This window comes from Stylophora pistillata, chromosome 8, assembly GCF_964205215.1.
Source record: "Stylophora pistillata chromosome 8, jaStyPist1.2, whole genome shotgun sequence".
Lineage (NCBI taxonomy): Eukaryota > Metazoa > Cnidaria > Anthozoa > Scleractinia > Pocilloporidae > Stylophora > Stylophora pistillata.
The window spans coordinates 8,831,510-8,858,740 of record NC_142526.1 but is presented as its reverse complement, the minus strand read 5'-3'; the positions used below and the strand labels follow the sequence as shown (position 1 = coordinate 8,858,740).

At 37.9% G+C, this 27,231-nt stretch overlaps 1 protein-coding gene across 1 annotated transcript; it reads left to right on the top strand.

Moving 5' to 3' along the window:
• The first annotated feature begins 31 nt into the window (after positions 1-31).
• On the top strand, positions 32-27,231 carry LOC111341269 (uncharacterized). The gene is made up of 21 exons (XM_088731376.1): positions 32-59; positions 280-1,010; positions 2,415-2,568; positions 3,901-4,166; positions 5,168-5,272; positions 9,174-9,266; positions 9,784-9,876; positions 11,385-11,486; positions 12,519-12,611; positions 13,017-13,112; positions 14,138-14,233; positions 15,259-15,354; positions 16,382-16,477; positions 17,504-17,596; positions 17,819-17,911; positions 21,795-21,887; positions 22,186-22,287; positions 23,501-23,569; positions 23,992-24,039; positions 25,285-25,330; positions 26,317-27,231. The coding sequence occupies exons 1-21, from the start codon at positions 32-34 to the stop codon at positions 26,433-26,435; spliced, it is 2,712 nt and encodes a 903-aa protein (XP_088587502.1). The 3' UTR covers positions 26,436-27,231.

Below are 27,231 nucleotides of genomic sequence, written 5' to 3'. Positions count from 1 at the left end.
TAAAATGTTACATCTAGGGGTCTGCGCGCAGATGTTGATATCGATCGCCGATTGTGAAGGTCAGAACCGTGCTTGAAATCCAGGGGTTTTATATTTGTACCTCTATATAGTCGCTATGTAGCGATGATGATTTACATAAGGGGGTTTTGAATAAAATGTCATGGTAGTTTTATATAAGGGTCTGTTCCCAGCTATTGATAATGATCCGTTATTATAACAATGTTTGAATTTGTGGTTATTGTTAAACTTTTATCTTTTTTCTGGACTCTTCACGTTCAGTGCCCTTGGTTTATGGTAGTTCAAGTGAATATCAAGAAGCTGATCCAAAAGCAGAATCAAGTCAACATTCACACAAAGGTGAACCTGATATGAGCCAAGAAATCCAAGCAACAATGACAGAGGGTTTCACCAGTGAGTTCAGCATTGGTGACAATAAATATGTTGGAAGTGGTGATTGTCCTGAATGGAACACGCCTTTACCAGAGTCAACAAAGACTGAAGTAAATTATGAGGAAGAAGACCATGATGAAAAGCAGGATTTAAGTCCGGAGTGGGCTCTCTATTCTGAAGAAAGCGCCTCGCATACTCTGTTAGCATCACAGGATAATACCCCAATGCTTCTTCTTGATGTTCCTGGTGTTAATGTGGAGAATGAAGAAAGTCAGTACTCAGATGATGAACTTTCTGAGATACTTCATACAGAAAAATCTCAACATTCTGAATCAAGCCATGATATTTCATTCGCACCTACAGAGGTTTTGGTCAATGGGTTTAGTCTTTGTGAGAATGAAGATGCTGAAAAGATTGTGCATTCAAGATCGGAAATACTGTCTATAGAACCAAATAAGACTGATAGAGGTGCGGAGGAAGATAACTTTGATGCAGAGCAAGATTTAAGCCTAGAACAAAGACTCTTTTCTGAAGAAGGGAACTTGCATACTCACTTGTCATTACCTGACGATACTTCTGTTCAGATTCGTCATTTAGAAGTGGAGAATAAAGGGAGCCAGGTGTGTTTGTTATGTAGTTTTGTCAGAGTTTGGAAGTTCTTCCTTGAAGGCATAATATATGATCCACTTGCAAACCTTGAATAAATAAAATAAATAAATAGACTTCAAATTTCTTTTACAAGTTCTTGTAGTTTTACAAGTTCTTGTAGCCATTACAACAAAAAAAACAACAAAATACATAATTATATATTATTCACCAACCAGAAGGTCTGTACTGAGACAAACTGCACCCAAGGTTTTGTATACCACCTTCAGCCTGGTCTTCTTTATCTTGAAATATGTTTTCCTCTTCTGGATAATAGAATTTGCTTCCCCTTTGGTAGCTTTCATCGTCTGAACTCATAACCGTGAGTCACTTGTTACAATTTCTAAATCTTTTAGCCTCGCTTGTGAAAACATTGAAAAGTGCAAATTGCAAAATTTGAAGCAGTCTGTACTAGGGCCTGGTAAGGAAAATCTCGATCGCTGGAGCATGTAGATTTAGCCAATCAGATTTGAGGATTTAGGATTTGAAACCAATGAGATACTTGTGAAAAAAGTTAACTTTCATACTAACAAGTTTCTTGAACTAACTTATTTTTTAGGTCTAAGAGTTCATTATTCATTGGACTTCATGGTTAGTGGGCTCAACTCTTGATTGAGTGGTCCTGGTTTGAGCCCTAGCCAGGGACATTGTGTTGTGTTCTTGGGAAAGATACTTTACTCTCACAGTGCCTCTCTTCACTTAGGTGTTTAAATGGGTACTGGCAAATTTAATGCAGGGGTAACCCTGTAACGTACTAGCACAGGCGGCCCAAGCTCTCTTTGAGAACCACACAAGGAACACAATTTGCATATCGATTTATAAGGATTTGTATGGGATTTTCTACAAGATATCCATAGAGATAGTTAAAAGTGAAAATATTAAATAAAAATGGCTTACCTTATTCTATACGTTGTTGCTTGCTCCTGGTGTCGTTATTTTACCGATTTCACTTGATTTAAAAAACCAGGATTAAAAAAAACCGCTTAAATCAAGTGAAATCGGTAAAATAACGACACCAGGAGCAAGCAACACACGTATGGAATAAGGTAAGCCATTTTTATTTAATACTTTCACTTTTAACTATCTCTATGGATATCTTGTAGAAAATCCCATACAAATCCTTATAAATCGATATGCAAATTGTGTTCCTTGTGTGGTTCTCAAAGAGAGCTTGGGCCGCCCGTGGTACTAGCAACCCCTCCAGGATGGAGTAGAAATACTCCTACTTGCTTCACGTTACGGAAAGCAGAGTTAAGTGCCGGCCTGATGGGCTACTTGGCCCATAAACGGACTTCACCTTTTTTCACTAAAGAAGATTAGGATAGAAGGAGATGTACTGTAGTATCTATGATACAAATTTCCAATTTTTTTTTTTCTAGGAAGAGCAAATGCAAGTCTCTGACCAGTTCTCCACGGACTCGAAACAGTCAGGAGCACATATTACACTTCCACCAGTGTGTTCCAACGCAAGTGATATACCAAAAATGATTCCAGTGACATTGCCACTAGCACTGCAACCAAACCTTCCAACAGGTTGATAATGTGTAATTTTACTGGTACACGCAGTATTTCAATGTCTGCCAACTCTCACTCATTATCCCTCTTGCTTATTCACTCCATGAAAATATCCGTCATCTGATAATCTCATAGACGTAGTTGATGATGACCATTAAACTGAAGAGTGTGTTGGGTATAAACAGGGAAACACTGCTGAAAACAGTAGAAAATATAGATACCGTAAAAGCCCCTTGGTAAGCTGCACCCACAGATAAACCGCACCCCAAATTTAGCAGCTCAAATTTTGGCAAAAAGTTTTTTGATAGAAATCCAAAGAAATCCAAAGTCGAGTCTTGAGAAGTCTTCTTCATCCACTGTTTATCGAACACAAACTTATCATTACTATTGCAAATGAAAATACTTCAAAGTGTTACCCACAATAGGCCATTTTACAGTTCTGCGCTTGGTTGCTAAGCCTTCGATTTGGAGTGAGGCTGAAGGTGACCCTGTTGTGATAGAGACCAGCATCTATTTAGCATGATAAATTAATTTACATTCGAAAAGCAGCAACAGCTGTATCATAACAAGATAATTTGAATATATCAACAAAGTTGAAATGGTAAATTGGCCACCGTTACGATTAGAAAAGCTGACATTTCGAGCGTTAGCCCTTCGTCGGAGCGAATAGGTCCGACGAAGGGCTAGCGCTCGAAACGTCAGCTTTTATAATCGTAATGGTGGTCAATTTACCATTTCAACTTATTTGATATATTCAAATTATTTCTTTACCCCCACCGACGCAGCCCCAAACAGTTTCTTTAGAAACTATCAGCCTTTAGTCATTTGTACCATAACAAGGTCACCCTTAGCCTCACTCTTATTCAAAGGCTTGGCAACCAAGCATGCAACTGTAAAATGGACTATTTTAGCACTTTAATATAATGACTGTCGTAACTACCAACTTTGACATATGATTGGTCTTTTTCTGGTATTTGTTGACAGGAATTTCTTCATTCAACATTTTTTCCAGAGATCTTTGCATTACAACAAGAACAGTTGAAGCTTAGTTACCAGGCTTTAGATCAGATGCGAAAAATGGACATTGACGACGTCTTTTTTCAAATGTTCCCACAGATAAGCCACACTGCCAATTTCTAGCGACGAGGTTTGGAAAAATGGTGTGGCTTATCCACGGGCTTTTACGGTTATCTATTTGAGTTTTCAGCATTAAGCTTTTAGAAGATCATTTAGACCATGAACTAAAGATTGAAAAAATTAACAAAAGACCTGTGCTCAAGAAAACTCAGCTCATGGAGGAAAAAAATTAAATGTCTTAATAGATAATTGATTCTTTTTGTGTGTGTTTAGGTGACTTAGCGGAGCAGAAGAATTGTTCCACTCTTTTATCTCGATTGGAGAGTCTAAAAATTTCTGGGGAAGATAAAGAGTTCCAGAAGTCACATGAACAGGCTTACACAGAGACATTCCCAGTGAAAGGGAGTCTGAGTGGTCAACCGCTAAGGCAGCCTAGGAATTTAGAAACTCAAGTTTCTGCAAAAGAAGCCAGTGTATCTGCTGTGGCTAAAGACAACCAGCAACATACACCTGTTACTGTAGGAGCTTCTGATGATCAGGTAATCATTTACAAAAAGGATAAGTTTACATTCAATTTATTCAGCTCACGCTCGTAGTATATGCATGGTGTTAAATCCCTGCAAAAATTTTATTTGTTATCATTCAAGTTTTATTTTCAATATTCAAGTTTTAACCTCGATGTTTAATTGTAATTTTCAATGTTCAAGTTTTCTTCTCAAATACACATTCAATTCTTTACTTCAGCCTTCTAGATGATTGACTGACAACATACAACTTTTGAATACAAGGGTCAAGTTTTGATTTGAACTTGATCTGCTAACAATAAAGTGCAATAAATCTGGTAAAATTGAATGTGTCAGTCAGATACTACTGCACATCAAGTTTACATAACTGAACATTTATTGCACTCGAAATTTACCTCTCTCGCGTAGTGTTCGTCAAAATTCATTTTGAGGTAATTGTGAAAGTTCAAAATGACTGTCTATTAATTTGGATATATGAACAAAGTTGAAATGGTAAATTGGCCACCGTAACGATTACAAAAGCTGACGTTTCAAGCGTTAGCCCTTCGTCGGAGCGAATAGAGGAATTGTGGGTTGTATGTGCTTTTAAATGCAGAAAATGGAGCTACGTTATTGGTGGGAACATGGCAACGAGAAAAACACGAATAAATTAGTGGAATGAAAAGCGTCTATTAACTTGTTTCTGAATTTGTTTCATTATGTCGGCCAACTGTCGGTGACCTGTCGGCCGACAGATATTTTGGGAAGCTCTTCTTCAATTTTACCTCCTTTTCAGCTCTGTTTGTGTAGGCAGACTGTTATGAAGCTGTCAATTTACAAATTTTCAATAGGGATGTGAATGTGATCCAAAATCAAGACCCCCACTAGATTTTGGATTTCCACAGAGCAAACCTGATGGTAACTTCTTGCTCTGAGAACTGTGAAGTGCAATTGGCTCAAGTGTATGTTTAGATTTTATTATTTTATTCACGAATGGTTCAGCTTTGCGTGTCTCTTTCTCCTTTTGTCGTTTTCAGTTGATTGGTAACATCTCAATAATTGAAGCAGCTGAGAAAGGTTACTCTAACAGAGTTCGGCAGCTTATAGAGGAAGGAGCTGATGTCAACCAAAGAGGGAGAGTGGTATGTTTTGAGCTTAACTGTATTTTTATCTAGATTTGTGTCACAGTTTTGAATTTACATTTCGGAAGACAGACGACAGTTTGTTACTGTTCAGTGGAATTCTTGTGCTTTTAGATCACAGTGACTCATGGGGTCTGTTATATTTCTTTTGAACCAATCTTTCAACGAGAACTTGGGAGTCCTTCCATTTGGTGCCTGTTTCAAACAAAGAGAAGGAAGTTGTTTGACTTACTGGGTCTTTTTTTTTTTTAATAACTCCATCAATTCTCAGCGCAGAGTGCTCTGTCGCTCGCACCAATCAGATCGCCCCAATTTTTTTTTTGTATCGCAAACCAATCAATCCCGTACCAATCAGAATACCGCATTCTTCCTGTATCGCAAACCAATCAGATTGCCGCATTAGGGTTTGTATCCCGTACCAATCAGATTGCCGCACTAGGGTATGTATTCCGCACCTATAAGATCACAGCATTGGGGTAGGCTTGCACCAATTAGAATGCCGTCCCCCTTGCTAATCATGCCTGGAAATTATGGTACCACGATACGTTGCGATGAAATCAACCCGACATTGACACACACCAAGAATGACAGCAACAAGAACTGTGAGCCCATCTACCCAGTGAAATTGTTCATTACTGTTACTGTTACTGAGAACTTTTTTTGCTATGATCTGTCGGGATTAGACAGATCATTAGGGAATTTCTCTGCCATTTACAAGTTAAAACGTATTTTGTGTTCTGCTCCTGCACTTACAACGCGCACACCGTCAGCCAAAGGCCTAACACGAATTTGTCACTAGAGCTTTTTGTTTTGGTGGAGCCTGTTTTGCTGACTCGGTAACACTTGCGCAAAGTATTTGCATAATCAATATTTCATAGATAGTCTTGTTTTTGCCTACTGGTTGCTCTTTTTGGAAAGGTTGAAAAGACCACCAAGTTATAATTACTTCTGCGTCGACTGCCACGTTAAATATTCGTTTCTTTGCTTCTAAAAGTTCTCCATGAATTGAATATTGTGTTTAAACGGTATTTTTCCGCTACAATCACGTGTTTACTTTTTACTCGCCACTGTGGACCAGACTTTCTGAAATGAAATGCCATTTTCCAGTGGACAATGAACGTAAATTTTATGACATAATCTTACCTCACTGAAATAATTTCACAAGGAATTTAATGTTACTGTTAATCAACTTCCACGCAATTCTCACGCGGTCAGACGTTTTCTACCAATAAAATTCGTTTTTAGCTACCTTGGACTTTACCCTTTCACCTGCCATTTCCTTTTAAAACATCCTGTATTTTATCACGTATTTCACACGCAGTCCAGAAGTCCAGATAGGCAACAACCAAATAAGGAGCCTACGTTGTTGTGCTTTGTACAATGATACTTATCTCTGCGTTTAATCTATTTTCACTTGTTGGAAGAACGGAGACCGCAAAACATCTTTGTTCAAAGTCTGTAGAGATGGAATTGCTTTCCACTGCAAAATTATATGGAGGAATGTTTTTGAGGCAATTAGTTGTGACTGAATAATTAAGACTTTGTCTCTAACAAAGGATTGACGGCAAGCATTGTCATAGGCTACGAGCAGGTCATTGTTTGGTCTCGTCACGTAACTTGGGAGAAAGAACGCTGCATGACGAGACCAAATTAGGGCTGTGGAAGAAAGTGCAGGAAGTGTGGTATAAATACAGTATATTTTCCCCAACTGGTATTTAGACACCAATGGCAACAGACAATAAAAATACTTGTGTCTGAGTTTATTTCAGATAAATTGGAAGGGTTTTTTGTTGCTCTCCAGTGAACGATATTTTCAGTAGAATATTTTGAAAGTAAATGCTCTGCGATACTAGTGCAGCTCTAGAGCGCTGCACTAGTATCGCAGAGGTCAGTGGTTCGAGTCCCGTACAGGCCTGATTTTTTTCAGGTCTGAATTTCGCTATTGCTTAAATAGCGCTATCTACTGCGAGGATCGTGCATCATACGTATCAAATACCGCAGTTCAATATATGATTTTCATATATTTATTCTATCTTAAATGCTCTTTGTTACGAGAAAATTTAGTGATTTTTCCGTGTGGATGTTTAAGCATATTTATTCGTTGTTTTTGGTATTCTAGCCGTTCTCAATTCATGCGAGTTTCCTTGATTGCGGTGTTTTAAAAAGATAAAAGCCACAAGTAAATTTTGAATAGTGAAGTTAAATTGTACAGCTGCATCTCGGTACTTTTCTTGTTCAACTATAGTGAAATTTTTGATAGATAAAAGTGCTAATGGTCTTTCTGGCAAAATAGGTTCTTATGGTAGTTGGCAGCTGAGGTTATACTCGAAACTTCAATTTCCTTTCATACGATCAAACTTAACACCAACCTTGCTTAGATAAGCGGAAACTTTTAATTGTAGTTTTCAATTTATTTTGTAAGCTGCTCTGTTGTAATTTCCCGGGGTATATTTTCTCTATCAAAGCTGCGAATTCTCACCTAAGTTTCCTATTTTTAATGGCCTTAAGTTTATTGAACATGGTCTTCCAATTTCGACACATGAAAATTTCAATGTGAATCATTTTTGCTTTAAATACAAGTTTTCCGTTCCTTTGTAATTCTTATATAGATATTTTCAATTTGGAGGACAACAGAACCTTACACCAGCTCAGTACTTAAGTACGCAATTCGTAAAGGCTTTTCGATTACCAACTTGCGTACGCTAGATGTCATGTCAGTTGTTGGCCTGACCTAGAATAAGTTTACTATGAACCAAAACGCTGCCTCATCCTTGACGTCCGTATAAGTTCGCTCGAAGTAGATCTCTGTGCACCAGTTTCCGTGACGAGTTTCCGTTCTCGCTGCCGAGTGGACTCTACCGAGTTCATTTCCCCCAGTTATTGTTGTGCCGTCCGCGAAGGTTGAGTTTCCCAGTTTGGGCGCGAAAAACTATGGTCACATCTTTTTCTTTTTCAAAAATACAGACAGTGTCCATACTTAGTGCCCCATTCCAGCCCCCACATCCAAAAGAAAAAAAACTCCTGCACGCGTAGCATGCCTATGTTTCTGTTTGTTTTCAGTTTAAACTGATTAGATGACAACAGTTAGTACTCTCAAATATGTTGTGTTCGAAGTTTTAAATACTTAGATCACTTTGATTTGGAATATTCTTGTAAATAACCCTAACACCTAAATGATTTGGATTTTATGGTCTAAGCTTTAAAGCTCTACATTATTATTATTTTTGTTATTGTTATTATTGTTTCCTCCTCTATCACGGTCTTTGCTGGTGTTCCTTTTTTTGCAAGAGCATCAGTCACTCAAGTCAAATCATGCTGTTCATACACTAAGCATCCCTCTGAGGATTCGCGGAGATCCCAGCATGCAGATCTTATTACTATCATCATCATTATTATTATAATTATTATTATTATTATTATTATTATCATTATCATTATTATTATTATCATTATCATTATTACTATTATTATTATTATCAATTCCATAACATTTGTTATTCCCTACGATCCTTAATAAGTACCCTGAGCTTATGATGATTCTATCACGATTGCGAATCGATCTATCGTTGTTTCTAAACCTAATTCTGTCACTTTGAGGAGTGACATGTCCATTATTTTCTAGAACGTGTATTATTTAGCTTTTTTATCTCTCATTTTGAGCTCCAAAAGGTGTTTTACCATCGCAAGGAAACTAAAAAACCATCTTCAAACATGGTTTAACACAAGGAAACTTTGCATAGACAGAAACCATGTCAGTGGTGAGGGGGATCATTCTGTTGCTTCATTCTTAGTGTCCCTCCTAATCAGTATTATGAATTCCTATGATTTAGTACAAAGTAACATTCCTTCTGACCTTATGCTTGAAAACACCTGCAGACTGTTTCTTTCCTACATTTTAAAGGACACTCCACTCACTGCAGCTGCAAAGAATGGTCACATTGATATTGTAAGGTTGCTCATAGAGAACAAGGCTGATGTCAACAAAGAAGAATGGGTACGTTAGAAACATGAATTGTATTTGTGATGTCGAGTTTAGTCAGAATTTGAAAGGCTAATTTCGTATGGCTGTTCAAATTTTTCTTATTGTTGAGCAAAACGTCGCACGAAGATGCGTGCTCTTTCTCTTTCTTTCTTGTTGATTCGTTCTTAACGCCAAAGTGCTACCTCGGTCATAGAATAATATGCTCGCGAGCTGTAAGAGCTTGGACAGTTAGGAAGGCAAACCTGGCCAGAAAATGTTTTGAGACCAAAGCGTTTTTCAAGGAAGGACTAAATTTGTTTAGAATCGCAAAACTTGTAACAGCCCTATTTTTTTCTTATTTGGATTTGTGCACCAAATTCACCATAATTAATTCGTTGTTCAGAGTTTGAAAGTCAATTTTTGTATGGCTGTTTAAATTATTTTGTATGACAGATTCAACCGCATTTCCTTACGTTAATCATTAAAGAAGAGAATATGAGCTTCATATATTACTATGATTCTCCTTTGCTTTCTTTCCTACATTTTGAAGGACACTCCACTCACTGCAGCTGCAAAGAAAGGTCACACTGATATTTCTAGATTACTTATAGAGAATGGAGCTGATGTCAACAAACTAGGAGGGGTATGATAGAAGCGTATATTTGTAATGTAGAGTTAAGGTTACCGTGGATCTTCAGGGGTGTCTCGCGTGCAAGCGATGTAGTGCGTCCGGTTTAAACTGTAGATATCTAAACCCCTACATCAAATTAAAGCTTATAGGACTGGCTATCAGACTATACCAAAAATTTGGAAAAAAAAATTAATTGTCGAATTTTTCACGACTTCTACATGCGAGCGCCTCAATAATCTTTTAAGAGCTACAAGTCAAAGGGAATTTGTTCGATTGCTCTCAAATTTTGACAGTAGCTAGTTTTACTAATAAACAACAAAAACATGTCTCCGAATTTTTTATTTCTAAATACTTTTTTTTCAAGAGCGATTTTTGTACTATCACTCCACATTTTTTAACCCTATTTCAAAAATGTTCTGTAATTTTTCACTGAAATTGAATATAGCAAATCACAGACACGCTTTTTTAGCGCTTTGGCCCCGGAAACGGAGGAACACATTAAATAAGCGAAAAACAAAATTCGCTTTAACATGTAACGTTCAAAAGATGATTCGGGCGCTCTCATTTAGAAGTCGTGAAAAATTCGACAATTAATTTTTTTTTAAATTTTTGGTATAGTCTCATAGCCAGTCCTATATGCTTTAATTTGATCTAGCGGTTTAGATATCTATAGTTTAAACCGGACGCGCAACATCGCTTGCACGCAAGACACCCCTGAAGGTGCACGGTAACCTTATGTCGGAGTTTGAAAGTAAAATTTCGTTTGGCTGCTAAAATATTTCTTTCTGTCGAGCAAAACATTGTATTTCTTTCTCGTTGTTTCTTTCGTAACGTGATAGTGTCACCTTGGTCATAAGATGATATGCTCGCGAGCTGCCAGAAAACTTGGATAGATAACAGGGTAAACCAGGCCAGAAAATACTTGGAGACCAAAGCTTTTTTAAGGAACGGCTAAATTTGTTTAGGATCACAAACATTTGAATGCCCTGAATTTTTGTAGCTAAGTGCAACAGATTCATCAGGATTAAATTGTTGTTCATTAGACTTAACTGCCAGGAAATTGCGTGGTAATGTGTTAAGAATGTTTAAGGTGATTTTTCAGTGTCATTGCGCATCTGGTACCCCGCACTAAAAAAAAAAAAAAAAAGAAAAAAAAAAAGCCATAATCAGGCGAATAAGCTCGCGTGCATTCCCAGAGCATGGTATTCTTTTGCAATTAATGAACCAGATAAAGAGGTACGATGGTCTCTTGCTCTTAAACGAGTACGGTGACTTGTCTTTTTTATTTCATAACTTCGGTCCAACTCGAGTATTATTTAGTTTATATACTTTCTATAGTTTCTATATGATTTGTTTAACTGTTTTACAAGGCAGTACTCCTTCTGACCCTATGCTTACACAAGTGAAGAATGTTGTTGTATTAAAAGCAGATTCAACCATATCCTTACATTGGTCATTGAAGAACAGAATGGCCGCGTCATATATCACTGTGCTTTTTAATTGTGTATTCTGTTTTCTAGGAATTGGAGGACACTCCACTCGCTCACGCTGCAAGAAATGGTTGCACTGATACTGTTAGGTTGCTCATAGAGAACGAAGCTGATCTCAACAAAGCAGGAAGGGTACTTTAGAAGCATAAATTGTATTTGTCATGTCGAGTTTAGTCAGAATTTGAAAGTCAAATTTCGTAAGGCTGTTCAAATTTTTCTTGTCAAGGAAAACGTTGCACAAAGATGGGAGCTCATTCTCTTTCTTTCTTGTTCAGGAAATTGCGTCGTAATGTGTTGAAAATGTTTAAGGTGACTTCTCAGTGTCATTGCGCATCTTGTACATCGCATTAAAAAAAACGTAATCAAGCAAATGAGCTTTCGTGCATTCCTAGAACATGGTATTGTTGTTCAATCAATGGACCAGGTGAAGAGGTACGATGGTCTATAGCTAATGAAGGAGCACGGTGAACTAGATTTTTTTATTGGGTAATTTCAGTGTACAATTATCCCCACCCCCCCCCCCCTTAAAACTCCTTGATGGGAAAAAGGTATAGCTGAAAATGTCCACGCAGCCCGTTACCTTATGACGCAAATTATCACCTGGAAGGGAACGACTCGAGGAACGTTTTTGAGTCGATGTCGCAATTTTCCACAAATTTATATCAAATTTTTCCTTACGCCCGAGACCTTCTACCTATCAAGTTTTTTTAAAATATTAACTTAAAAACCTATGCTTGAAAAGTTATACCCAATATTTCCGAATCGAGTATTATTTAGTTTACATAGTTTTGATCTAAATTTGTGAGCTTCAAAAAGCTATCTCCATCAGACCAGAACTGAAAAGCTATTAAAGGTTTGAAACTGGTGGTTAAACAGGAGGAAACTATGCATAGACAGAAGCCATGTCAAGCTGGGGGGGGGGGGGATCGTTAGAATGCTTTATTCTGAGTGCCTTTTCTAACTATTACTATGAATTCCTATGATTTGGTGAACTGTTATCCAAGGAAAAACTCCTTCTCACCATATGCTTAAAATGCACTTACGGAGTGTATTCGTCTCTAAAGCAGATTCAAGCATATATCCTTACGTTGTTCATTACGGAAGAGAATATGAGCTTTCTATTACTGTACTTTCTCCTATTTTTATCTTTCCTAAATTTTGAAGGACATTCCGCTCACCGCAGCTGCAAAGAGTGGTCACACCGATGTTGTAAGGGTGCTTACGGAGAACGGAGCTGATGTCAACAAAGAAAAATGGGTACGTTAGAAACATAACTTCTATTTGTGATGTCGCGTTTAGTCAGAATTTGAAAGGCAAATTTCGTATGGCTGTTTAAATTGTTCCCTTGAGACGTTCTACACATTGTGTTCTTTTCAAGAGTTACTTTGAAAAGCCTTGCTTGAAAAGTTAGATCTCCATTATTCCGGAATAGAGTATTATTTTGTAGCTTCACTCTCAGTGCCCCTTTTAACCAATACTATGAATTCCTATGATTTCGTAAACTGTTATGCAAGGAGAAACTCCTTCTGACCTTCTGCTTAAAAAAGTCCTGCAGATTGTAGTTGTTCCAAACGCAGATTTATCTTTACCGTGGCCATTAAAAGAGGAGAATATGACCTTTATACATTACCGTGCTTTTTCCAATTTTTTTCCTACTTATAGGGGGACACTCCGCTCACTGCAGCTGTTAAGAATCGTTACACTGATATTGTTAGGTTACTTTTAGAGAACAGTGCTGATGTCAACAAAGGAGTACAGGTACGTTAGAAGCAAAAATGGTATTTGTTATGTCGAGTATAGTCAAAATTTTGAAAGTCAAGTTTTGTTTGGTTGGTCGAATTTTTTTCGCTGTTGAGAAAAACGTTCCAAAAGTTGCGAGCTCTTTCTATTTCTTTCTTGTTGTTTCTTTGGTAACGATGTAGTGCCAGCCTAGTCATAAAAGAATTTCCTCGCGAGCTGTTAGGAAACTTGGGTAGAAAGTAACGCAAACCTGGAAAAAAATTCATTTGGAGACAAATGCTCTTTTGAAAGGAAGGGCTAAATTTGTTTGATGGTGGTGACTAGTCGAGAATGTTCAAGTTGAATTATCAGTATTGCATCGTGTACTGCACATAAAAAAATATGTAATCAGGGGAATAAGCGTGCACACATCCCTTGATCATGGTATTGGTTTTCAAGCGATAGATCAGGTAAAGAGGTACGATGGTCTAGAGCTCTCGAACGAGCACGGTTACCTATATTTTCTTTGCCTACTTTTTAGTGTATAAATTATCCTCTTTAAATTAGAGTAATTGAAAAACAAACATCGATGGGGAAAAAAGGTACTGCGAAAAGTGTGCACCAAGCCCGTTACTCGATGATGGAAATCATGACCTTGAAAGGAACAACTTAAACGACGTTTTCATTAGATATCGTTTAAAACTGCGCAGTTTTTCCATTAGTGAATATCAAACTGTGTCATGCGCTTGAGATTTTCTACCCAGTATGTTCTTTTGAAGTGTTACTTTGATAAGCCTTGCTTGAAAAGTTTTAGATGCCCATTATTCCTGGATAGAGTATTGTTTTTTTGCCTCATTCTTAGTACCCCTTCGAACCATTAATAAGAATTCCTATGATTTGGTGAACTATTGTACCAGGTAAAACTCCTTCTGACCTTAGCTTGAAAAAGTCCTGCAGAATGTAGTTGTTCCAAACGCAGATTTATCCTTACCGTGGCCATTAAAAGAGGAGAATATGACCTTTATACATTACCGTGCTTTTTCCATTCTTTTTCCTACTTATAGGAGGACACTCCGCTCACTGCAGCTGTAAAGAATCGTTACACTGATATTGTTAGGTTACTTTTAGAGAAAAGTGCTGATGTCAATAAAGGAGTACGGGCACGTTAGAAGCAAAAATTGTGCTTGTAATGTCGGGTTTAGGCAAAATTTTGAAAGTCAAGTTTTGTTTGGTTGGTCGAATTTTATTTCGTTGTTGAGAAAAACGTTCCAAAAGTTGCGAGCTCTTTCTATTCTTTTCTTGTTGTTTCCTTGGTAACGATGTAGTGCAAGCCTAGTCATAAAATAATTTCCACGCAAGTTGCCAGGAAACTTGGGTAGAAAGTAACGCAAACCTGGAAAAAAAATTATTTGGAGACCAATGCTCTTTTGAAAGGAAGGGCTAAATTTGTTTGATGGTGGTGACTAGTCGAGAATGTTCAAGTTGAATTATCAGTATTGCATCGTGTACTCCGGATAAAAAAATATGTAATCAGGGGAATAAGCATGCACACATCCGTGGATCATGGTATTGGTTTTCAATCGATAGATCAGGTAAAGAGGTACGATGGTCTATAGCTCTCGAACGAGCACGGTTACCTATATTTTCTTTGCCTAAGTTTTAGTGTATAAAGTATCCTCTTTAAATTAGAGTAATTGAAAGAAAAACATCGATGGGAAAAAAAGGTACTGCGAAAAGTGTGCACCAAACCCGTTACTCGATGATGGAAATCATGACCTTGAAAGGAACAACTTAAACGACGTTTTCATTAGATATCGTTTAAAACTGCGCAGTTTTTCCATTAGTGAATATCAAACTGTGTCATGCGCTTGAGATTTTCTACCCAGTATGTTCTTTTGAAGTGTTACTTTGATAAGCCTTGCTTGAAAAGTTTTAGATGCCCATTATTCCTGGATAGAGTATTGTTTTTTTGCTTCATTCTTAGTACCCCTTCGAACCATTAATAAGAATTCCTATGATTTGGTGAACTATTGTACCAGGTAAAACTCCTTCTGACCTTAGCTTTAAAAAGTCCTGCAGAATGTAGTTGTTCCACACGCAGATTTATCCTTACCGTGGCCATTAAAAGAGGAGAATATGACCTTTATACATTACCGTGCTTTTTCAATTTTTTTTCTACTTATAGGAGGACACTCCGCTCACTGCAGCTGTAGAGAATGGTTACACTGATATTGTTAGGTTACTTTTACAGAACGGAGCTGATGTCAATAAAAGAGTACGGGTACGTTAGAAGCAAAAATTGTACTTGTAATGTCGGGTTTAGGCAAAATTTTGAAAGTCAAGTTTTGTATGGTTGGTCGAATTGTTTTTCGCTGTTGAGAAAAACGTTCCAAAAGTTGCGAGCTCTTTCTATTCTTTTCTTGCTGTTTCTTTGGTAACGATGTAGTGCCAGCCTAGTCATAAAATAATTTCCACGCGAGCTGCCAGGAAACTTGGGTAGAAAGTAACGCAAACCTGGAAAAAAAATTATTTTGAAACCAATGCTCTTTTGAAAGAAACGGCTAAATTTGTTTGATGGTGGTGACTAGTCGAGAATGTTCAAGTTGAATTATCAGTATTGCATCGTGTACTCCGGATAAAAAAATATGTAATCAGGGGAATAAGCATGCACACATCCGTGGATCATGGTATTGGTTTTCAATCGATAGATCAGGTAAAGAGGTACGATGGTCTATAGCTCTCGAACGAGCACGGTTACCTATATTTTCTTTGCCTAAGTTTTAGTGTATAAAGTATCCTCTTTAAATTAGAGTAATTGAAAGAAAAACATCGATGGGAAAAAAAGGTACTGCGAAAAGTGTGCACCAAACCCGTTACTCGATGATGGAAATCATGACCTTGAAAGGAACAACTTAAACGACGTTTTCATTAGATATCGTTTAAAACTGCGCAGTTTTTCCATTAGTGAACATCAAACTGTCTCATGCGCTTGAGATTTTCTACCCAGTATGTTCTTTTGAAGTGCTATTTTGATAAGCCTTGCTTGAAAAGTTTTAGTTGCCCATTATTCCTGGAGAGAGTATTTTTTTTTTAGCTTTATTCTTAGTACCCCTTCGAACCATTAATAAGAATTTTTATGATTTGGTGAACTATTGTACCAGGCAAAACTCCTTCTGACCTTAGCTTTAAAAAGTCCTGCAGAATTTAGTTGTTCCACACGCAGATTTATCCTTACCGTGGCCATTAAAAGAGGAGAATATGACCTTTATACATTACCGTGCTTTTTCCAATTTTTTTCCTACTTATAGGAGGACACTCCGCTCAGTGCAGCTGTAAAGAATGGTCACACTGATTGTGTAAGGTTACTTTTAGAGAACGGAGCTGATGTCAACAAAGGAGTATGGGTACGTTAGAAGCAAAAATTGTATTTGTTATGTCGGGTATAGGCAAAGTTTGAAAGTCAAGTTTTGTTTGGTTGGTCGAGTTTTTCTCGCTGTTGAGAAAAACGTTCCAAAAGTTGCGAGCTCTTTCTATTCCTTTCTTGTTGTTTCTTTGGTAACGATGTAGTGCCAGCCTAGTCATAAAATAATTTTCTCGCGAGCTTGTAGGAAACTTGGGTAGAAAGTAACGCAAACCTGGAAAAGAAATTATTTGGAGATCAATGCCCTTTTTAAAGGAAGGGCTAAATTTTTTTGATGGTGGTGACTAGTCGAGAATGTTTAAGTCGAATGATCAGTATTGCATCGTGTACTGCGGATCAAAAAATATGTAAGCAGGGGAATAAGGGTGCACACATCCCTGGATTATGGTATTGGTTTTCAATCGATAGATCAGGTAAAGAGGTACGATGGTCTATAGCTCTCCAACGAGCACGGTTACTTATATTTCTTTGTCTGATTTTTAGGGAATAAATTATCCTCTTTAAATTAGAGTAATTGAAAAAAACTCAGCGATGGGAAAAAGGTACTGCTAAAAGTGTGCATCAAGCTCGTTACTCGATGATGGAGATTATGACCTTGAAAGAAACGACTCGAAGGACTTTTTGATTAGATATCGTTTAAAGCTGCGCAGTTTTTTCATTAGTCATTATCAAACTGTCTCGCGCGCTTGAGACTTTCCACCCTTTAAGTTCGTTTCAAGAGTTACTTTGATAAGCCTTGCTTGAGAAGTAGATGCCCATTATTCCTGGATAGAGTATTTTTTTTTTTGCTTCGTTCTTAGTGCCCCTTCGAACCATTAATAAGAATTCCTATGATTTGGTGAACTATTGTACAAGGTAAAACTCCTTCTGACCTTAGGTTGGAAAAAGTCCTGCGGAGTGTAGTAGTTTCAAACGCAGATTGATCCTTACCGTGGCCATTGAAGAAGAGAGAATGAACTTTGTACATTATTGTACTTGCTCAATTTTTTGTCTTTTCTACATTCTGAAGGACGCTCTAGTTACTGCAGCTGTAAAGAATGGTTACACCGAAATTGTAAGTTTGTTCATAGCGAACGGAGGCGATGTCAGCAAAGGAGTATGGGTACGTTAGAAGCATGAATTGCGTTGTTATTTAGAGTTTAGTCAGAGTTCTTTTTGTCAGATTTTGCATGGCTGTCAAAATTTTGTTGGAGTGTAGTCGTTCTAAAAACAGATTCAACTGTATATCCTAACGTCGGTCATTAAAGAAGAGAATATGAGGTTTAAATATTACTTTATTACATTAAATTTATTATATATTTTTTTCCTTTCTCACATGTTGAAGGACACTATACTCTTTGCAGCCGTAACAAATGGTCACACTGATATTGCTAAGTTGCTCATAGACAACGGAGCTGATGTCAACGAAGGAAGATGGGTACGTTAAAAGCAAAAATTTTATTTGCTATGACGGGTTTAGGCAAAGATTGAAAGTCAAATTTTGTATGGCTGTTCAAATTTTTCCTACTGGTGAGAAAAACCTTCCATGAAGTTGCGAGCTCTTTTTATTCCTTCCATGTTGTTTCTTTGGTAACGATGTATTGCCAGCCTAGTCATACAATAATTTTCTTGTTTGCATAGAAATGCAGTAAATGGCTTGAACCCGGGGGTAACATGTGAAGGTGTAGTCTGATCGTCCGGGTGAGTGTATTTCTGAGAAGGACTGTTGTCGGTGGTAGTGACTGACGTTTCGACAACCTGTGCGGAAGTCATCATCAGAGTCAAGTGAACGATTGTTGTCAGTAGAATGTTCTTATTCCAGTTCGTGTAAAATGATCGGTTGGTTTTGCCATGATGTTATTGGCTGTAAGACTCAAGTGACGTAAGTCGGTCGTGATTGGTCTGTTTCGATCTGTCGGTAAAGTTAGGTCGTTATTTTTCGGTCGTTTGTGATGTTTATGTCATGAATGAGTCGTTTGTATGGAGCGGGTAGTTGTTGACATCTGTTTAGGGGAGTCTGTTCTAAGTTAGTAAACCAGCTTTCCAGAGTCAGTCGTTGAAAATAGTCAGTGCTGTAGGTTAGGCATTGCGCAGAGTCCCAGTCAATGTTGTGGTTGGTAAGTCGATGGTGTTCAGCAATGTGATTGCTGACATCACCTTTCCTCGTCGCCCGTCTGTGTTCAGTCAGTCTTGTTGTGAGGTTTCTGCCAGTCTCACCGATGTAGGAGGCTTGGCAGTCGGAACAATTGATCTTATAAATCGTTCCCTGTCTGTTCCTCGGTTCGTCTTTGTCTTTAACGTTGGTTAGTAACTGACGTAGTGTGGTGATAGGTTTGTGGGCGACGTGGATATTGAAGGGTAGTAAGATGCGCGAGATGTTTTCAGACATGCCTTTTATGTACGGTATGGTTGCTGTAGACGTAGGGTTAGCGGTGTCGCTTTTGTCGGTTGTGGTAGTGGGTCGGTGAGTGTTTCGTCGGATGAAGTCGTTGTAGTTGTTCTTCGAAAAAACACGGTGAAGGTATTTGTTCTCGTCGGATAAGCTGTCTGTCGAGTCGCATACTAGTTGTGCGCGTCGTGTTAGAGTTCTGATAGTTGTGGCTTTGTGTGATGTAGGGTTGTAGGATGACTCGCCTAGTTATCTGTCGGTGTGTGTCGGTTTCCTGTAAACTGTCGTCCGTAATGAGTTGTCGTTGTGGCTTACCAGGCAGTCTAGAAAAGGAATTTTGCCATTTTCTTCGATTGTATGTCAGTGTTTTGTTCGTTAAGGTGGTGGTGGAATGCGTCGATTTCGTCGTGTCGAACGGCGGTGAATGTGTCGTCAACGTAACGTAACCAAAGCGGTATCGTTTGTCGGCAAGTCCAAAGGGCGCGTTCCGCGATGTTGTGCATCACAATTTTTGCTATAACAACAGAAACTGGAGACCCCATGGCAGTGCCGTGTAACTGTTTGTAGTGTTTACCGTTGTGCTGAAAGTAAGTAGACATTAGGCAAATGTTTAGCAAGTCCATGATGTCGTCTGTCGGTAGCGGTAGTGGGTCGGTAGATTGTCGGATTGCAGTCTCAGTACATTGTAATGCCAATTGAAGTGGAATACTTGTGAACAGTGATTTCACATCAAATGACACTAGTTTGTAGTCGTCAGGTATCTGAACAGTCTTGGTAGCGTTAATGAAGTCTTCAGTGGATTGTAGTTTATGTCTGGATTTGTCGGTTAGCGGTTGTAGTATTGTCGTCAGGTACTTGGATAGTTGGTATGTGGGACAGCCACAGAAAGAAACAATAGCTCGCATCGGGAAACCAGGTTTGTGTAGTTTCGGCAAACCGTGCAGTTTCGGTGGCTGTGGTGCCGAGTACCTCAGTCGATAGTACCGTTGGGTGTCAAAGGCGTTCGTTTTCTTGAGTGTCAGTAGTTTACTGTTGAGTTTACGTTGAAGTGCAGGAGTTGGGTCACGTTTGAGTTCTTCGTAGGTTCGTTTGTCGTTAAATACTGCGTCCATTTTTTGTGATAGTCAGTTTTGTCCATTACAACAGTAACTCGTCCTTTGTCGGCTGGTAGGATGACTATGTTCTCGTCGTTTCTCAGTCGTTTCAGTGCGCGTTGTTCGTCTTTAGTCAAGTTGCTGTCATGTAGTGACGTTGATTGTATAGTGGAGGCAATTCTGCTTCTGATGTTATCCTTGGTCGGCTCAGATAGCTCTCGTTGCCGAGACAGAGCCGCCTCAACACTAGATACAATACCCTCGGTCGGTATACGTTTAGGTGTTACTGAGTGTTTTAGTCCGTAGGATAGTATGATAGTTTTAGTCCGTATGATAGTAGTCTTGTCTGAGGAACGAGAAGAAATGTTGCTTACCCAGTTGTCGTCCAGTTTCCTTCGTTTCTCTTCTTTGTGGCGTAGCAGTCGTGTCAATTTTTGTTGATGTCCAGTGCGGGCGCGTTCAGTCGTCTTGTTGGCTCGTTTTTCGGCAATTGTCCTAACGGTGTCAAGTAGGTCAGTTGGTATCAGTTGTTTCAGTTGGTCGTGTAGTTGTCGTAGTTTGTTTCTGTGGCGTTTGAGTCTTCTGTGGCAATCATTTATCCGCGCTTTGACCAGTCGTCTGCAGGTGGCTTTGACGATCTGGATGGCCTCCTGTGTGTTCAACGGGGACTTAAGTTTGAGCCCGGCCGGAACGACATAAACATCACAAACGACCGAAAAATAACGACCTAACTTTACCGACAGATCGAAACAGACCAATCACGACCGACTTACGTCACTTGAGTCTTACAGCCAATAACATCACGGCAAAACCAACCGATCATTTTACACGAACTGGAATAAGAACATTGTACTGACAACAATCATCCACTTGACTCTGATGATGACTTCCGCACAGGTTGTCGAAACGTCAGTCACTACCACCGACAACAGTCCTTCTCAGGACTACACTCACCCGGACGATCCGACTACACCTTCACTTTGCATAGAAAGTAACGCAAACCTGGGCAGAAAATATTTGGAGACCAATGGTTTTTTTAAAGGAAGGGCTAAATTTGTTAAGAATTGCAAAACTCCTAAATGCCCTGATTTTGTTATAGATGTGTGCAACAGATTCAAAATAATTTAGTCGTTGTTCATTATACTTAACGGTTAGAAAGTTGTGTGGTGACCAGTTAAAAACGTTTAATTTGAATCCTCAGTTTTGCATCGTGTACTGCGCATACAAAATACGTAATCAGGCGAGTTAGCGCGTGCACATCCCTTGAACATGGTAATGCTTTTCAGTCAATAGACCAGGTAAAGAGGCACGATGGTCTTAAGCTCTTGAAAGAGCACGTTTAAGTATATTTTCTTTGCTTGATTTTAGTGTACAAATTATCCTCTTTAAAGTAGAGAAATTAAAACAAAAAACTCATCGATGGGAGAAAAAGATACAGCTAATAAAGTGCACCAAGCCCGTTACTCGATGATGGAAATTATGACCTTGAAAGGACGACTCGAGAAACGTTTTGATTTGAAACCGTTTAAAACTGTGTAATTTTTCCACAAGTTATATATCAAATTGTCTCATGTGCTTGGGACGTTCTACACATTGTTTTTTTCAAGTGTTACTTTGAAAAGCCTTTCTTGAAAAGTTAGATGCCCATTATTCCCGAATAGAGTATTATTTTGTTGCTTCATTCTTAGTGCCCCCTCTAACTATTAGTATGAATTGCTATGGTTTGATGAACTGTTGTACAAGGTGATACTCCTTCTGGCCTTGTGCTTGAAAAAGTCTTGCAGAGTGTAGTTGTTACAAACCCAGATTTATCCTTAATTTCTTTTTCCTACATATAGGAGGGCACTCCACTCACTGAAGCTGTAAAGAATGGTCACACTGATCTTGTTAGGTTGCTTATAGAGAACGGAGGCGATGTGAACGATGGAGGGGTACGTTAGAAGCGTAAACTGTATTTGTTATGTGGAGTTTTGTCAGAGTTGAATAGTCCAATATTGTATGGCTGTGTTGCTTCATTCATAGTGTCCCTTTTAACATCGGTTTGAGTTAATATGATTTGGTGAATTGTTGTACAAGGTAATACTCTTACCTTATTTTTGAAAAACGCTTGCAAAGTGTTGTCGTCTGAAAAGCAGATTCGACCGTATATCCTTGCGTTGATCATTAAAGAAGGGAATATGAGCTATATATGTTACTGTACCTTTTTATTGTGTGTTTTTTTTTTCCTAGTCTTTTGGGTCCACTCCACTCACTGAAGCTGTAAGAATAGGTCACAATGATATTGTTGGGTTGCTCATAGAGAAAGGAGCTAAACTCAGCAAAGAAGGAGGGGTACGTTAAATTTGTGATGCGAAGTTTAGTCAAAGTTTGATGGTCAAATTTTATATGGCTGTTCAACTTATTGCTGTGATCAAAGCGTTTGAGGATTTTGCGAGCTCTTTCTATTTCGTTCTCGTTGTTTCATTCGTAACGTTTAAGTGCCACCAGTCATGAATGGATATGCTCGCTAGCTGTAAGAAAATGTGGATTGAGAGCGAGGCACACCTCGTGAGAAAACATTTCGAGACTAAAGCTTTTTTCAAAAAGGGCTAAATTCTGAGTGCCCTGATTATGTTTTTTTTGATGTGTACATCGGATTCACCATGATTAAATCGTTGTTCACTAGACTTTCCGGCCAGAAAATTGCGTGGTAATGTCGGAAATGTTTATAAGGAAAAGGATTTGAAACAAATTTTTCTATTCAGCAATACTTTTGAGGAAACTAACACTTATATTTAAGACGATATTTACCGTTGAAAAATTCTTCCAAAGTTCAGTTTTCATTTTTCACCCATAATTCTTTTGACGTTTGGGAATCAAAGTTTTGTTGGCTCCTAAGCTAATTTTGTTGCTGGAAAAGTTAGCTGCCTCAACTTTTCAAAATCGAGAATTATTTACTCTATATAGTTTTCACTAAGACTGCTTAGTGGCTGTTAAACAAAATGCAACGTTGGAGCGTGGGTGACACGAGAGGCCTATTTCTTTCTGAAATTGGTGCATCTCGGAGCAATCAAACAGTCTTCTTTCCAGTTTGTGGCCCCTTTGCCCCATGTTCAGTAAATTCGAGCCAGATCATTCTACATAATAAATCGTTTGGGAAGACTTCCTCCACTAATTGTGCTCACTTACAGTCCTCGATCGTGTCGTTTCGTAAGGAGTACCTCTTTCCACTTAAATGCAGACAACTTGGTGAACTTTTTTCAAGTACAACTCCTTAAGATGTCCGGTTACTTCCTTGTAGAATAGAGTTGGCTGAAGTCGGGGCAGATTTTCCGATTTAAATATACGCATTTTATAGCCCTTGGAGGAAAATGGTTGAGATTCAAATGTAATCTTCTTTCTCCCTATGTTGCTCTTATTTTAAGAAGCATTGTTTTGTAGCTGAAGTAGTAGCTCTCTAGGTCCACTCCCTCTCTCTCCAGAATCTGCCATTGCAACGCTACGTTAATTTTAGCTTCTTAAGTGAGACTGTTGAGCTTGTGCGTGTTTTTAACAATTTTTCTAGTTGGCTGTCATTCAAAGCAAGCTGACTGAAAAGGGCCTGCGTAGTAGAAAGTTCGAAGCTGATGCCTGTGTATGTTTGCTGCTCTACAGAAGAAGTTTAATTTTGTGTTAGAAATTCAGCATTGGTTAATTAACGATCTTTAACCTTGTCAAACGGAATGACGTGGAGATATTTCAGGAAACGGGCTTCATGTTATGTGCACTTTGTAAACACTCCTGTATCAGTATGAACTTATTTAGCTGAATTTCCTTGATCTTCTTCATGACATATCAGATGTGATACTAAAAACAGGCTGAAAAATTGATATCCCCAATTTGCATTATTGTATTATTTTAATTGATATGTGTAAAAAAATTGTTGTCATTGTTTACTCGTTGTGCTAAGTCTAAACATAGTGCTGAAAGGGCTAAAGAAACAACTTGGTTTCTAAGAATAATAATTTGCAGCTTAAATGCATTGATTAATTTTGACCTATTTTATTCTTATTTTAGAGTACTGAATTATCACTCGAAAGATGTGTAGATGTTGTAGATGTACAGGTATGTTTGGAAGTCGTAAACTATTCTCCCGACACATTTTCATTCAATGATTTTAAAGAGAGATGCGATTCAACACTTGAATTCATCTACGATAGCCCATTTGCAAATTACCCTAGGCCTCATTTTCAAAACGAGTCCTCGCGCTAATCCTTTCATATGATAATAAGTTTCCATTCACATACAAATTAAACTCATTTTCACAAGAATGGTTGAGCACGAGGACTCGCTTTGAAAATGAGGCCAAGGATATGTGGCCATTGAACGATAAAGATCGTAATGACGTGTTCAATATACTTGCTGTGCAACAAAACAAGCAGAGCTGTACATGCGTCCAACTTGAACTGAGACGGTATAACGAGTGAAGTTTATGTCTAGCAGCTCATTCATTCATTCATTCTTTTATTCACACTTATTCTACTAAAAATACAACAACGAGAAAGGGAAAAAGTAGAAGAAAAAAAAGAAGAGAGTTCTAACTATACAAAAATTTACACAAAGCAGTGGAAAGAGTGTGTAGTAGCCAAAGGAGCCAAGCTTTCGAGTTGGCCACTACCACAGAGCAGTTACGGATGGGTGAAAGTTAAATACACTTAAGGAGATAGCACATATACTAAATAGTTAAAATAGTGAAATAGAGCTCTATGATAGGTTAAAGTTGTTCAAGATGTCTGCCTGCCAAGTAGGAAGAGTTTATATTCTTTTTTAAAGCTTTTGGCAGGGAGACACTTTATTTTAATAGGTATCGTTTGCCAGATCTGTGATGCCATCACACTAAATCTTGCTAGACCATAATTGGTTCAGCTCATACTTGACTGAAAAAAGAAAACGAAGAAGAACAAAGGAGAAAAACACTTTGAACCAGGAAACATCCAGCAATAACATGTTAGGGTGACAAGTAATTGATAAAAGAGGGATTCGTGAATTTAAGTTCATAAGTGAAAGAGGTAAAGATTTTTTCGTCTTGACGCGAACATAGAAAAATAAACAAAACTGAAATTCTTAGGTTTGACTTCTCATTGGAACTCTTCTTTTTCCCACGCACGAGACAATACTGTAGTTTCCTTCTCTTTCTCAATCACATTTTTCACCTTTCCCACGCGTATCCTTTTTACCTTACCCTATTTTCAGCCTCCTTTCCTGTCTCCAAAGGCCACTCAGTCTTATAAATACAACAATGCTAAAAAACGAAAAAATACTTTTACGCATCGCTTTTTGTATGCATAATGTACCTTTTTCTCCCCATAGCTGAGAGAGAAGAAGAAAACAAGTCCGGCTAATTCGAGGAAATACGGTATGTGACTTTGAAGCTTAATAATCACCATATACTCTTCACCCTTCTGGGCGTTGAGTTATACAAAAATGATGATCATATATATATTTTTTAATTTTCCCTGCGGGGATTAACTTGAGTACCTAGATCATAAACACAAATGAGTCTCTTTTCCTCCTGTGATGTATATTTAAAGATGGACAAAAGTTCCGACCAAAAAGCCCAATCCACATCAACGAAAGATACTTAGGTGGCTTAAGGACATTTCATCAGAAAAAAAAAACTGAATTGGCTTTAATGCGGAAGCAAAAAGCTGTATTTCGAGATCAGAAGGTGCACCATTCTGTATTTTCATGTCTATGTACGTCAATTACCAAAGTATTTTAATCGCATGTTTCCCGGCAGATGTGCATGAAAGTTGACTCTTCAAAAGATGGTTTTCAAATTTATTTAGATAACTCACCACGAGTAAGGCATGTACTCTCCGCTTTCAATTCAATTTTACACGCAACGACCCAATCAGCGGATAAAGTTATTTTATGCTTCACGCGTGCTATCAAATTGTTCCTGGGAAAGGCTGATGTCTACATGAAATGATAGCTGATATTAATTGTTTGACAGCTGCCTACACCTAGGATATTCTAATACGGATATCCAGATTCAAATAGAAGCTGGCTTCAATAATTAATTCTTTTCTGGAAGGCTCTCTTGTTGTTTATAGAACATTTATCTCCCTCCAGGAGTGAAATGAAAAACTTGTAATACTATGAAACCTGTAAAGATAGTGGGCTAAGAAAAATATTTTTTGGATGGCGTGATCTCAAAAGTTTCATTGCGACATATCAATATTAACGCTATGGATGAGTAAGTAATCTAGGAGTAATAGCACTAGTCTTTGTGCTTGCCTGTCCAGAAAACCTGGTATGGGTTTTAAGAGTTTGAGGCCAGCTTATACGATGGTACTTACATTGAAGACTTTCTAACTTTTTAAATTTCTACCTACACAGAAAATGAGCCCAGAGAAATTTCATTTGACAAGAACCGTGAAGATGAAGCTGAGGAGAACGACGATGTAGATACGGAACTCTCTTTAGTCAGTTCATATCCGTGCTATGGTCAATATTGAATGACCTAGATGATACCTAAATCGTGTACAAGTTATGTTTTCTTTTTCGTAAATAAAGCACTTGTTTACAATTACGAAAACTTTAACACGAAATGGAAGAGGAAGGCCAGTAACCTTAAATTTCGCAAGAATGTGAATGGTTGTACTATGAGGTCAATTGTATGTTCAACAAGTGTTAGAAAAGTTTTCATATATGATTCCATGCTTAATTAAATAATTTTTTTTAGGTGAATATGCAAAAAAGGTCAGCATGTTATCCAAAATTGATCAGTAATAACGTAATGTTATTTATAGTTTTAGAGTATTAGAAGCGTATAGCTTTTATTTCATATACGATCCCATGCTTAATTTAATAATTATTTAAGGTGAATATGCAAAAAAGGTAAATAGCATGTTATCCGAAATTGATCAGTAGTAACGTAATGTTATTTATATTATTAGAAGTGTATAGCTTTTATTTATAGTCAGGGTCAGGTTACTTCTATGTCCAATGATGACTAATTTAAATGATTGTTATCAAGTGTTAGTACAGTTTCAATATATATACTTGTTCGCGACAATAAAAAGAAATCAAAGTTAACATGTGAGCTTGAATGGAATGACTTATCAATTAATTTATAGAGCGTTTTGCTGTTGTTATAGAAGTAGTGGACAAATTTGCTTTTACATGAATTCGAAGCAGAGAACAATGGAAAGTGAATGTTGCTCAGGGTAAATGCTAAGCTGTTCGCTAATATTTTGTTCCGTTCGTTGCAAAAATATCTGAGGGATAATAGACACAGCCTCTTTTGAGTTA